The sequence below is a fragment of the Oculina patagonica genome, chromosome 13 (genome assembly GCF_052425735.1).
Source record: "Oculina patagonica isolate OP01 chromosome 13, crgOcupat, whole genome shotgun sequence".
NCBI lineage: Eukaryota > Metazoa > Cnidaria > Anthozoa > Scleractinia > Oculinidae > Oculina > Oculina patagonica.
Window position 1 is genome coordinate 31,030,675 of NC_135770.1, and position 13,895 is coordinate 31,044,569.

The window sequence follows — 13,895 nt, forward strand, 5'->3', positions numbered from 1 at the left end:
ATCTTCTGGAGAGGAAAAAACAGCGTGATAAACAAAAATATTGCGTGACGAACTTGTTTTCTGCTTAGACCTACTGAATAATAATAATAATAAAAAATAATAAAAAAATAATAATAATACCAAAAAGCAGTTAATTTCGGTAAATCTATTTTTGAGCACAAACTTTTACCGTTGTGCAAGAGTGACTCACAGTTGATATTAGACCTTTATACAATTTGTGTCTCAACCTATCTATCTAACAATAAACAAAGATCCAGTGGAACCTCCAGATGCACAGAGAAATCGTGATGAATTTGTCACGCTGTTTTAAATAGCTTTGTCTGAATAGGGAAACAGCTTTTAGCTGTCTCCGATTCACCTAGTAAATATGTTCAAATGATAATATCATTTTTTTTTTTTTTTTTTTTTTTTTTGTTTTTTTTTTGGAAATCTCAAATTTTTTTTTTTGTAAGAACTCCGAAGATAGAGAAATTTGTATCTATGGTAAAAATTATCTGTGAGTTTGGGAGTGAATTTGTATTTTTATAGTTAACGTATCGGATTTACTGTATGCACAGTACACGGTGCACGCAAATTATAAATCGCCCAGTTTAGAAATTTCCGAATACGAAAGTCGAAACAGCGGTTCGAATATCATATAAGCCAGCTTGGCAGGCGTTGAAAGGGGAAGGAGAGGGCCCGGCGCGAGCGCGTGGTGTAAGGAGAGAGCCTGCCATAGGCACATAGGCAATTGACCTTTAATTTCGCGCGTTTTCCCGTGAAAAATCGGCGCGATTCTGTTAGAACAGAGGACCCTAATTTATACACCAGGTGCATAGACTACCTTGAATCCAATACAAACGTAGCGCAGCAAGTATGCCAACACTTTCACAGCATGGACTTTGAAAACATTGATTACAAATGAGAGAGAGCTTCTAGCAATTATCATGGCACTTTTTCTTGTAGCGTGGTAGAGACACTAGACCATCGATACAACTGAGAGAGAGAAGCATTATATGCCTCTTTTTTTTGGGGGGGGCCACTGGACCCCGCGGACCGCACCATTCCTAATATTTTCTTTCCTGTGCGTGTAATATATGTATAATTTTACAGTGATACATTTTTCTATAAAAAATCTTTTACTCCAGTACAAACCAAAGAACACTGATTTTTTTTAAAGATGTTTTTTTAGTTTGTTTTAGTGTTTTCATTAAAAAAAAGTGTAATGCTTTTTGATATAGTTTTATAATAAACAACGTAAGCCCCCTCTTGTGTTTACATGCAAACTTTTGTCAGACAGATAATTATACACCTGATTACCTGTCTGTGTAAACACCTGTATTAAAGTAAACGAAAATCCAGGGACGTTTAAAGCAAACTGCTTTGCCATTTTCACCTACAAATCAGCAAGCCCATCACTGAGCGAATCCTGCTGCCCTCCATATCTCAGGAGCAAGTCCGGCGACATATAAAAGATTTTATTAGGTAAGTCACACGGCTTTAATTTAACTTCTGTTATTTCTAAACTACGAGAAACTTTTATATGACTGATCCGTCGCTACTGGCTACGGCTTGCCTCCTAACCTGACATAGTTTTAATTTCGAGCTCTTTAAATTTTTAAAATTACACACTGAAATTGTTTATGACGCTAGAAAGATTCGGTATAAGTTTACCGACGTTTCGGCAATGCTGCCTTCAAAAAGGGAAAAAAAACCCTGATGAAGGCACCATGCCGAAACGTCGGTAAACTTGTACAAAATTTTCTAGCGTCCATAAACAATTTTAATATGTTATTTCGTAGTTCGAGACGCTACGAAGTTGTTATACTTGCTATAAAGAAACGACTTGATTCGATTCTTGATAGGTCAAAGCTGATTTCGAATCACACGCAAACGCATTCGTATATATGTTCTCCAGTGACGAACAGTCTGTTAACAACTCTTTTACGCGCTAGGAACCAAAATATGGAAAATTAAAAGTCTTTTAGCAGTGAAATGTGTAAGTGCACTATCAAGGAAAATTCCAGGTATGTAAATTCCTGTTCCAGATCCGGCTACCGTATAAAATTTCTTGGGAAAGAATCCATGTTGAATAGTGACTCCTTTCACGTTGTAATAACAGGAATTTTGTTTACTAAGGCTCGGGGAATTTTATGCCAATTTATGAAGGGAGGTAACAATAATAAGGCTTTCGTCGTTGACTAAATTTTAAAACGATTTCGGCCACAAAACCGTGGTAATCATTTTTACTTTTCTGTGAAGAATTAGTCGCAAAGAATTTATTTTTTTAATAGCTTGCTGACTCAGGGAGAGTTTATAGTTTTGTCTGTGTTTGATTATACCGCATAAATTATTCAAACATTTCCATGAAGTACTTTTTAGAGATTCAACGGGGAAAAAAGCAAACAAAATCGAGTGTTTCCAGGAGAAGCAGGAAAATATATAAAAAATAAATGTTTAGTTTAGAAAATCGGACCGTTAAATCAAATAAAAAAGAGAAACCAGAAAATTAAAAGAGTGTAAATAAAAGTACAGGTCAAAGTAAGGACGAACAACAGATTAAACTGAAAATGTAATAACGAAATTCCTAAAAAAAAATTACTGTTTTCCTATTTACAATACTTTAGTATTTGTTTTCGTATTGGGTGGGTTTCCCAAGTGGAAGCTGGAGGAAATAATTTAGAAGTCACTTAAAATCGCCCTAGGACCTGTCGGGCGATTTACTTTATAATGAGCCCAAAGCCAATCTAAACTTCTGTGTTTTCGTTTTGCCGCTGTAACGCCTTGGACTCCAGAATTCTGGTCAAGATTATCTAACTTTGTTTCCTCGACAAGAACGTATGGTTATTGCCTATGATGAGGGCACGAGGTGTTTTCCAGGGAAACCAAAAACAAACGATTAATCATCTCAACACCTTTTATTAAACTTAACTGATATATTAGTGTGTTTGTAACGGCGATTAAAAAGCGTAATTACAGTCAGGAATAAATGCAGTGCGGCTCAAAAAGGACTTTAGCTGTAAAAAAGCGATAGGTAAAAAGGAATCTAGGTAAGGGTTTGTTACTTTTATGTACTGACTCGCCGTAATAATTTTACGTTTTATTTTCATAGTCAGTTGCATTTAAAGAGTTGCTTTATTTCTTTGAAAGTACGACATGAAAATCGAAGTAATTGCATGCAGTGAGTAATTATATCAAGATTGATATCCAGCTTTGCAGCGCGAGAAACGTTTTTTTTTCTCATCTTGTTTAATAATGTTTTAAAGAAATCAGTGTTATTTTTAGCCTTATGCTTCTTCAGATACTGTCACAGGGAATTGCACGAATTTTATTTATGCTGCATTAGAGAAACACAAAAACAACGAAAACGAAGATCAGAAACCATTATAATTATTAATTCATCTTGAGGGGCTTCATGAATTTGAGAGGCTTCAAACTCAGCACCAGATGACACGGTTTGATCAGTATAAAGTTCTGATCCGAAACTATTTTAAATGCCCGATTTTTTTCTCATTTTAAGAGACTATTGGGTAATAAATGAACTTTAATTATGTTTTTTCTTACGCTGTCGCTTGATTTTCATTCAGTTTACCAATTTTCTACAACTAAATAACTGTTTTATCAGCTGCATAGCTCAAACAAGCAATAAATTGAAATAAGGTACCGAAATAATGAAAGGACCACTTGTACAAACAGCAGCGAAGTGAAGCCGGATCTTGGCGTAGATCAGGATCAGCAATATAATGTAAAACGATAAACCAAATGTAAGGCTGATCTGACAGCTAAAAAAGCTATTAAATTAATTTTATTGCCCAATATTTCGGCTGCATGGCAAAGATACGGCCAACTGTGTGTACGAGTAAGCTTAAATTTTGTATAAACACTAAAATGCTTTAACTCTATCAGGGCACTCGAAGAATTTCCGAATTATTTCACCCAATCAAAAACTTGCGCAAGCGCTCACGAGTACCCCAAAAGCCATCGCGCGTATACTAATGCGTTATGTTGCTTAGCAACTTCTGGGAGGAAAACCGCAGGCTCAGTCACTCCTCGGAGAAGTGATGTCGCCATCAACTGGCACTTGTTCCCCTGACTGAACTTTTTACTCTTCATAGCATATGGCTGATGAACATCTCATGAGCTTAGTCGGATGTTTATTCCTGCTCGAGGAATGAATGACGTCACGTACTCAATCAACTGTGAATTTACTAAAACGGGTATTTCTAAGTTAGTTCAAACAAGTCGTGCTTAAAAGTCACGTATTGTGTTGAGCGTGCACTGACAGTAAGACCGAGACAAGCAACACTGTATTGATTGTGACTAAAAAAAGAGATTCTTACAAAGTTTCTCTTGCTTCAACCGGTCAAGGTAGACAAACGGGAGGGAAGGGGGGGGGGGGGGGGGTTGGGTGGGAAACGCCTACTGCATTTTACGGTGTTGCGATTGAAAGACGATCCTTGCCATAATTTAATGCGTCTTGTAAATTCTCACTGTAGAGGACTGGGAACTAGGCAAGGAAGGACGGGTTATTACGTCTCCTCTTGTTTCTTTTCCTGCTTTCCGTTACTTTGTAGTAATCCGAGTGATCAAGGACTCTGACGCTGGGTGATTTTGATTTTTGCGTACATTGCCCGAGTAATAACGTAATGTTTCCACTCTGAAAAGCACAATTGGTTCATAAAGGTCACAGAAAACACCTCCTCTGACTATTGAGGAATCTTGACTGAAATCAATCTTACGAGTATAGTAAGTTTAATTTAAAGGTCAACTAAATTTAGTGCTTTGGTGGTGTGAATTAAAGTCGTGATTTGCTCGATCTCTTAAGAAAGAAGGAACATCGTCGGCAGACATAACGTAACCATGGTGGATCGGGAGAAGTCCACACAAAACACGTATTCCATTCAGTGACTAGCTACTCATGATCATTATAAACGCTACATGGAAACTGTAAAACTCAAGCACCCCGCCAGGACGTCACAGTCAAATCAAAGCAACCATTTTGTTTACCGTGTGTTTAGTCGAGTATTTGCGCCGCCACTGTATCTTGTTTCATTCCTCTCCGATTATCAAACAAAAATTATATACAAAAAAATACATTCACGCTGACAGCTGTGCAACAGGTCTTCCAACAGCTTTATAGGCAATTTTCTAGAAACGAAAACTATTTATAGCCAATTTGTGTCATAGTGCTTTCAGTTGATTCCCCTGAAATGTTCAAGTTTTGACACCTTACCAAATATTAGTGTCATCTATAGGGCAAAATGGCTTTCGAATTCTTTTCCGAATTTAATCACGAATATATCGATTTTAGTAATGCTTAAGAGCTTCTCAAGGACACTTGCCTGCATGACTTTACAGTTAGAAAAGACGCGGCAGAATTAAAATAACGATCAGTTAATTACTGATGTCGTTTAGTATCAGGAAATATATTGGAATTATGAAAAAAAAGATTTGTTTAAAAGCGGAGAATAACGACTTTGAAATCAGTAGAATGTAATAAAGCTTTAGTCTGGAATTTTCTGCGATAGTGATACATGTATCAAAGGCCGGCCGAGGGAGTGGTCCGTGTCGAGGTTTAGATATAATTTGATTAAAATTTAGGCTTTCATCCCGTAATTTACTGACTTCTGTTTCGTCCACACAAAACGCACACACAAGTAAGAAAAATGCGAACGACGAATTGTGCAGTGAAGAACAAAGGTAGGTTGGAAAACACCCCCAAGAACAACTATTAAATCAAAAAAGGTCGATTAGATCCTTTCTATAAAATATTCAGAAAACATGCACAATAAAAAGATTCGTTTGCTCTTAAACCTATCTCTAGTGTCATCGTGATGACTTGGAAAGTTAATTGCGACCAAAACTAATCAATCTCAAACATTATTGTCAGAATATGGGAATTTCCTAATTATGATTACAGTCTGCTCCTCAATCCATGCTCATTACATTTATAACATTCTGATGACAGTCACAAAGAGGAAGCATGTATGGATTTCATAACTCTGTTCATATTCAGTCGAACATATCCGCTTCAGAACTATTTATTTTTACAATGCATAACTCGTCTTACCTTCTCTAAGATGAAATGTTGGTCACCTGCAGGACCAAACGTTAAGTAGACAACTTTTTCGTCGTTCACTTGTCGTTATAACGCTTGTTTAAGAGACCTCTGCTGTTTACAATTGATTTATAATAGGCAGTCTGCGGTAGCTTGTCTTTCAGCTTTGTTGCGTTCTCCTCTCTGATAGAGCTTGCCATTAGTTTATAGTATAGTGTTGGGAGCTATCGGAGAGTTGACATAGAGCCAGACGCCTAAAGGCATAAACTATTGCTTTTGAAGTAATTAAGAAAACGTCTGTCACCAGTCGAATGATTTTTTTTCGTATATGATATAAATTGCCTTATTCCATGTGAAACACACTTACAACGTGCCCTCTACTCTTGGTGGAAAAATACGCCCAAGTCCGTAAATCGGTATCTTTCTTCGCTCTACAAGGACATAAATATATACTGCAGACTTCTGGTAGCAATTAGAAGGGTTGGCATTTCTGACGTATTTTGCGAAAGAGTAAATCCTAAAATAGTACTCAACTGAAGAAATATTATGGTAAGATCTAAACGCAATTTTGGAAAAACAAACACCAAAGGAAGAAAATGTTTTCTTTTTTTTTAACTTCAGGAAGGAGATCAATTATTACATAGATGTCATAGAGAAGGTACCGGTATTAGCAATTTTAGCGCAGAAAAATGGCTAAGTGCTACCTTATATTTTATACTGCCTGGTTTTAAATTTAATCCGGGAGTCTAAAAGAATGGAGTCACTACTTTTCAGAAGCAAATTTGTCTTCCATTTGTCAAAGACTCGTTAGCTTTATCGCTCTAAATCTTGAAAATAATTCGTAATGATTTTGTTTGATCAGCATGGTTGACACTGGGTTGAGCAGATTTTAGCAAAAAACGAAAGTATGAGTGTTGTTTGGTTAGAAAGGGGAAAGAACCTTGATAATGTGGAACAAACGACCATTATTCTCAGCTATAAAAATAACTTGCGTGGCATCAATACTTTCTAGAATAAGAGTTGTTAAATTGCGAAAACGGAATTTTTCTTTCCTCCATGGGGGATAAATTTATTTTCCTTATGTCTCTTATATCATGTATTTTTAATACAAGTAAGGCTCATTTTATGAACGATTTTATCAACGATAGCTGTTAAGTTCCATAAATAAGCTTTTTTCCACTCCTGTGAAAAGGATAAAACACACAACTAAATGCTGCATTTCTGCATTGCTATTGTAGCTCAAAACACCTGGTACACAGGTTTGCACGAAAAGAATATAGCAGAAGAAATAAGAAACGTCTTGGCCTTTCCATAATTCATAATTCATAGATCTTTAATCTCAGTATCAATTTTATACGGTTGAATTTCAGGTCACTGAAAATGATTCATTTCAAATTAGTTTGACTTCTGTATTTTCTCTTTGTTTAAGGGACATAGGAAAATACTCAAGATAGATTAAAAACACTTTGACAAGTCATTCATTTTGAACTACAACATCCAAACAAATTTCATTTCTGATCAATTTCGTTTGATATCATTATAACATCATTATTACATCCTTGCTTGAACATTCGGTCACTGCAACCTATGGATATTTTGCAATGCAGGATTTCTGATCGACTCTCTAATTTAGCAATTTTTTATATTTTGTTGGTCTTTTGCTAATACCATTGTCTAACTGACGACGCCTCCTAATTTTCTTATTTAAATAATTTTTATTTTTTTATAGTTATATTTCTCAGTTATCTATTTACTTTTGCAAGGGGATATTCATGTCAGCTGCAGAAAATTTTCAATTTGGTGGTAATTGCGTGTTCTCTGTCATCTTTTATTTATATAATTAAAAAGCCCAAGAATAAAATTTATATCCATTGACTCACTGAAAAGTTAAAGTTTAATGTAAGCCTTCACTTAAGAAATCCTAAAAGCCCTCATTGTTGTTATGAATGGTGCCTTAGTTAAACCAATTGTAGCTTTTCACGCAGAGCTATATGTTTACTAGTTTCGGATGGTCTTTTTTGCCTCTAGCCCACTTGCAGCAAGCCCGAGTTCTTGTAGTGATTCGCATAAGTTAAACCGTGTCCTCAAAAACAACATTATTTTTGAAGCGACTTTTCAGAGAATTTAAACAAACAGAAGCTGGGGAAAAATAACAACATCGGGTAAGTACTGTACAAAAAAGAAATCGCCAGGAAAAAAAAATTAGCAAGTAAACGAGACCGTCAAATATATTAAGTAGTCACCAACTTATATTTTATCTGTTTATTTACCACACCACATACAAGAAAAATAATAATGAAAAAAAAAAGATAGGAAAAAATTATCAGAGGTGGCGAAAAAGCCTAAAAAGAAACCAAATGCTTTTAGCACCCTGGCTTCGGGCGGGGGGGCCCCCCCTACTTCGCGTGTTGCCAGAAACAGACAGCCAAGTAAGAAATGACTCTATGGCTTGTGCCAATTTTCCTTTTCACTTCTGCGGTTGGTCTGGAAACATCAACTCCCTGAATGACACAAAGAGCTGCCAAATATGTGTTATTATGCTAAACTGTTTGTATGTGGGAGTTCAAAATATGCACTTGGTAGAGCTCAAAAAATATGACGCATTTGCATGGCCATTTTATACAATCATTTAAAAGCCATAGACGTACCAGTATGATTAACTTGAGGCTCTGTTGCTAAAAAAGCCGGTTTACAATTGTATGCAGTTTTATCGATTCTTAACCAGCATTGCCGTTTCCTGGGTTTATTTTATTGCGGACTACGACTATCTAGGAAACTAATCATAAGACAGAAATGGAGACATCAGCATGAATACAAAAGCAACAATAGAGGTTGTCTAGAGCCTGATTGCAGTAAAAAGAAACGAGATACAAAAAAAAAGCAGATTTTCTTCAGTGCAAAAGCAGCTGGTGGGTTTACGCAAAATCTTGAACTGAAATTAGTAATACCCTCTTGTTTTTGAAAGCTATTTTCTTGTCTCGTCCCAAATATATCCATTTTAGACTCTCAAACTGTGTTTTTTTTTATCAAACACTTTCTATTACTAGATAATGAAATAAAATGCTGGTGCGAATGACGGGCAATATTTAAATTAATCCTCCTACCGGCTGCAATTTAATTAAAACACTGTATTGAGGGATCATGCTGTATATCCGGGGGAAGATAAATGAGACGCCTCCCACTTAACCAAGTTTTGAATAAAATAACGACTTTAGCTGTGAAACTAATTCTAACACTGATTAGGCCAAAGAAAAGAATTGTTTTAAAAGGGGAATGTGTAACTGAAACTTTAAAAAGCTGCAATCGTCGCCGTGTTAATTACGATTGTTTTGATTTTCTTAGGGCAGGCTATCTGTAACTCAAGCCGTGAAATCTTCCAGCCTGTTTACAACTCTATTTTCACCAATATGATTTTATGTGAATGGTCAAAAATAAAATCATTAAAAAAGTGATTTTTTTTTAAAAAAATTCTGAATTAAATATTCTTTTTTCACGTTACGTCATAAATCTGAAATCAATTCACTTGCCTGCTAAATTTTCTTGTCATGGGCGAAAGATAAACTAAAATATATATTTTTGCAAATTTCCAGTTCGATAGTGTCATTCGTTTTAAAACAGAGCATTTTGAATATTTGAGTTTTCCGTCGTATGTGACTCGAGCCGCGAAAACAGCCGCCCACGCTCCGATCCGCTTGCTGGGGATCGGAGCGGGGAAGCTGAGTGCCGTGACGCTGTTTTGTTTGAAAAAAGGCCTTTCCTCCAGTGCAGAGAACATCAGAAATAGTGGTGTAGGAAAGTCTAGCTCAAGCCAAGGATAGCCGTTACAGTGAGTCCAGATGCCTGACCCGGCGGCCAACTGTGTCCGAAGGACACAGTTATGGCATCCCCTAAGCATAAAGCGGAAAGGGGCCGCGAACGGACACCGCAGACCGAACTTGAGATTTTTTTCTTTTTCCTATATATTGAAATCGCTTCTTGTGTCGTATCGTGACAGTGAAAACCAGCAATAAATATCTTTTGCCTCGTTTTTTGTTCTACAACTCGGCCAGTAATAAGTTGATTAGTGACTGTCAGTCCATTTGTAGAGGGTTGTCTGAACAATTTGGGTACCTGCGTACGTTTACCTACAAAACAAACACGATTACAGTTTGTTTTCTTTTTACTTCGCTTTTTCGTATGCGTTCTTTGATCGATTCATGTGTCATAGAACTTTATCAATCTTCCAATAAGGTAAAATCTTAGTAGACCCGGACCAAAAACTTAGTTTGCTTGGAAAATTTTTTTCTTATAGTGTTCATCAGTATAAATATTCATCATCAGCACAATAACAGCTGATTAAATTGAAGTTTACATTTGATACCTTTCACAGCTCATCATGATAAGTGGTAACCGCTTTGTTCTTCTAGTGGTGCACTGCTTCACACTCAGTCTTCGTCATTTTAGTGCTAATATTGAACTCGACAAGCTAACAATAGGATATAATTGCAAAATTTCCTCGCCAACGTATCCGCTTGAGTCGAACATATCCCTATGGAGAAGTGTTTAGAGCGAGTCTCAGTAAAAACCCTGAAAGGTAAACGTTTGGATTTAGAAACATTTTATCATTAATAGCAGGAACAGGTTTATCGCTAATTGTTATTATTATATTCAGAACATTTTCGATCAAAATAGCATATTTGTTTTAAAAAAGATGCAAATTATATTGCTCCGATTTATTGCATTTATAACGATATCTGTCTTCCAGTAGCTTAAGTTATTCAGTTTGTGTAGAACATATGCTTTGTACATGTAGTTTAAGTTGAGATAGAAGAGAGCGCCTTTTTCTTTCGTCAAAGTGCGTTAGAGTAGTGCAATGTTTTTTGATTGTTCAAAGTGTAGTTCATAAGAAATTGCGTCGGTTCTCTCTAAGCTCTCTTTTTTTGTATACTTTTTTTTACATCAACTCAAGATGTAGCTTTATAACATTTATAATCAATGATTGATGTGAAACCCTTGAATTTCAAATCAAAGGAAAGAAACTTTATATTGTGCTAACGCTTAGATCAAAATTCGAAGCGCAACTAATAATTTAAGAGGTGGTAAATGGTCCTTCAAAAATTGTTCTCTAAAATTTTATTTTGGTTATTTTTTTCTTTTTTTTTTTTTACTCTAAAATTCCCACCCCTAATTTAATTCGAATACACTTCTCGGATGTTCCAGTTACAGTACTCATGAAAATTTTTGTTCATTGCAGCTGACTATCACAATGAACGAAACAACTAATGACGGATCAGGAACTGCCTTTCAAGAAGAGGACGCGAAGCTGATCGACTTGCCTCAAGCTTGGACAATCTTCCTAATGTTTGTCATGATCCTTGTTCTAACCTTGACAGTTGTTGGAAATATCACAGTCTTGGCTGTTTTACGCTATTCAAACGTTCTTAACACGATTGTCAATTCGCATTTGCTAGTTTCGCTGTCGATAGCGGATCTTCTGGTAGCTATCCTGGTAATGCCATGTGCCCTGGATGCTGTCAACACAGGTACATGGAGATGCGGAAAAATCTGGGGCAAGATCAACGGATTTGGAAACTTTCTATTTTGCATTTCTTCAATTATACATCTGATGATGCTGTCGATTGATCGTTATCTGGCAATTTCTCGTCCACTGTTTTATCCTGTGGAAATGACCAGTAGACGAGCTATTGTCATATGTTTCGTCGCCTGGGTATATTCCGCAGTTTGGGCGTTTTTGCCATTAGTCGGTGTAAGTTCCTATGAGTGCTTCATAAGCTACATAGGCAGATGCAATGATGAGGATTGGTCCAAGTACGGCTTGAATTTTTTTTTTGCGATTTCCGTTGTGTCAGGGACATATGGGTTGGCTTTAATCGCGATGGTGTATGTTTACTGGAAGATTGCGCGTGTCATCCGAAATCAAAGCCGACGGGTAGCAAATGTTTTAGCTGGAAATGATGCAAGTTCTTCGGGCAACAACAGCATAAACTCTACTTCTAGAAGTACGGTAGCCCTGCAAAACTTAGCAAGGAAACTCAGCAGGTATAAAGGTGTAATCACGCTCTTAATAGTGATTGTAGTCTACCTGATATGCTGGTCTCCATTTTGTTTTCTACTGTTTTATGAGATTGGAACGGGAGAGAAAGTTAAGGGACCAGTAGGCTCATTGGCAATGTTGGTTGGGTTTGCCAACAGCTGTTGCAATCCTATCATTTATTCCATTAAGTACAAGAGCTTCAGAACTGCAGTCATGCGTTTGATTGGAAAGAGGACTGTCAATCTAGACAACGCATATTTTGACAGAAAGGTGGAGAGAGTTGACTTTAAAACACACTGACGGAAATTAACTGACATGAAAAGTAATTGATTGTTACAACAACAGACCTTTCACGTACAAATGGACACTTTTAGCTGAAGGAGAAAGGGTCAAACATCAGGGAATTAAAACAAAAAAGGAAATAACATGAAAATAGAGATTGAAGTTAAGGATGGATAGACATTTCTTAAGTTTTATTACCATAAAACTCAGAGCCAAGTTAAAATCTTAAATTACTATATCAAAACTCGCAAATAACCCGTTTAGCTGATGGAAACCTGTGAAATTGTCTTTCTCTTTAAATATCTCGCCCACAGTTTACACATATGGTACCGTTTGAAATATTCTTTCACCACCCATTAAAAAAAAGAGCAGGAAAAAATAAATAATATTGTTTTCTCGTTTATTACATAGGATAAAATAAAACAAAGAAACGTTATAAGCTAATTGGATTGGTCTATTATTCTTCCATTCCACACAATAGAGCTTCTGTCTCGTATTTATTTTACATTGTAAAGCATTGCATGTGTCACGAAAAGGGCGCAGAGCCAGAATATCTAAACAGTAGAACAACCAATTAATATTCATTCCAAAATTGTACCTGTCACCATAGAGCCTTGTTTACACGCACGATGAAAGTTAAGCATGACACAAGGGCGCAAAAAAGGCTCACACTTGCGATAGGCCTAAGCACCAAGAAACGTACATAGGCACAGGGCCTTCGATAAACATTCATTCTCCACTCAAAAGTGTTGTACGCATATTAATAAAAGACTATTCGTATTCTCGTATGAACTGGAACCCGCAACTCCGCAGGGACGCTAATGAGGGAGAATATCGTTAATATCCTTCGAAATCGCGTGGAATAGAGCCTGATACTTAGCCGACGAGGCCCTATAGGGAGTTAACTAAAATCAGACGATATCCCGCAAGATTGAGCAGGACAGTTATTCTATTATTTAACGAGTTTTAAACAAAGCGCATGTTACAGCTAGAAAAACTGTGGCTACGCAGCTATTTGCAAGAATTCGCAGAAAAAAAGGATTTCCTGACCATATTTAGGCATTGTAGTAAGTTGTTGAGTAATAGCACATTGCCTACTGTACGATTTTTAAAATTTTGTCAATGTCACACACGTCAGATGAATGAATGTACGAACGAATGAACGAGCGAATGAATGAATGAATGAATGAATGAAGGAAGGAATGAATGAAGGAAAGAAGGAATAAATGAATGAATGAAAGAACGAATGAATGAATGAATCAAGAGTTAATTGAAAAATGTGTGTTACGCCTAAAGGTTCTTTACTCTCTTTTATATATTTGGACTATTGTAGAATTGGGATTTTTAGGAAATTAAACTGTCAGTAAACCTTGTAGGTCCTTTCAAGCTTCCTAGCATCCATTTTGGTTCTGGATGTGGAGCATGCGCTGTGAAGTCAGCTAAGGATTGGAGGAGCTTTGATATACGTTTACGCAGAGTTCCCGGAGCCTTTTCGTCCGTTATGCACGTACGCAGTTAAAAAACTAATGACTCTACAAAAGT

General features: G+C 36.5%; 1 protein-coding gene across 1 annotated transcript; it reads left to right on the forward strand.

The window, feature by feature from the left end:
• The first annotated feature begins 10,547 nt into the window (after positions 1 to 10,547).
• LOC144636056 (trace amine-associated receptor 1-like) lies at positions 10,548 to 12,580 on the forward strand. The gene is made up of 2 exons (XM_078495199.1): positions 10,548 to 10,610; positions 11,271 to 12,580. The coding sequence occupies exon 2, from the start codon at positions 11,283 to 11,285 to the stop codon at positions 12,369 to 12,371; it is 1,089 nt and encodes a 362-aa protein (XP_078351325.1). The 5' UTR covers positions 10,548 to 10,610; positions 11,271 to 11,282; the 3' UTR covers positions 12,372 to 12,580.
• The last annotated feature ends 1,315 nt before the right edge of the window (positions 12,581 to 13,895 follow it).

Bases quoted from the DNA above. Each gene is read 5' to 3' on its own strand.
- LOC144636056 (XM_078495199.1), top strand. From the start codon at position 11,283: ATGAACGAAACAACTAATGACGGATCAGGAACTGCCTTTCAAGAAGAG.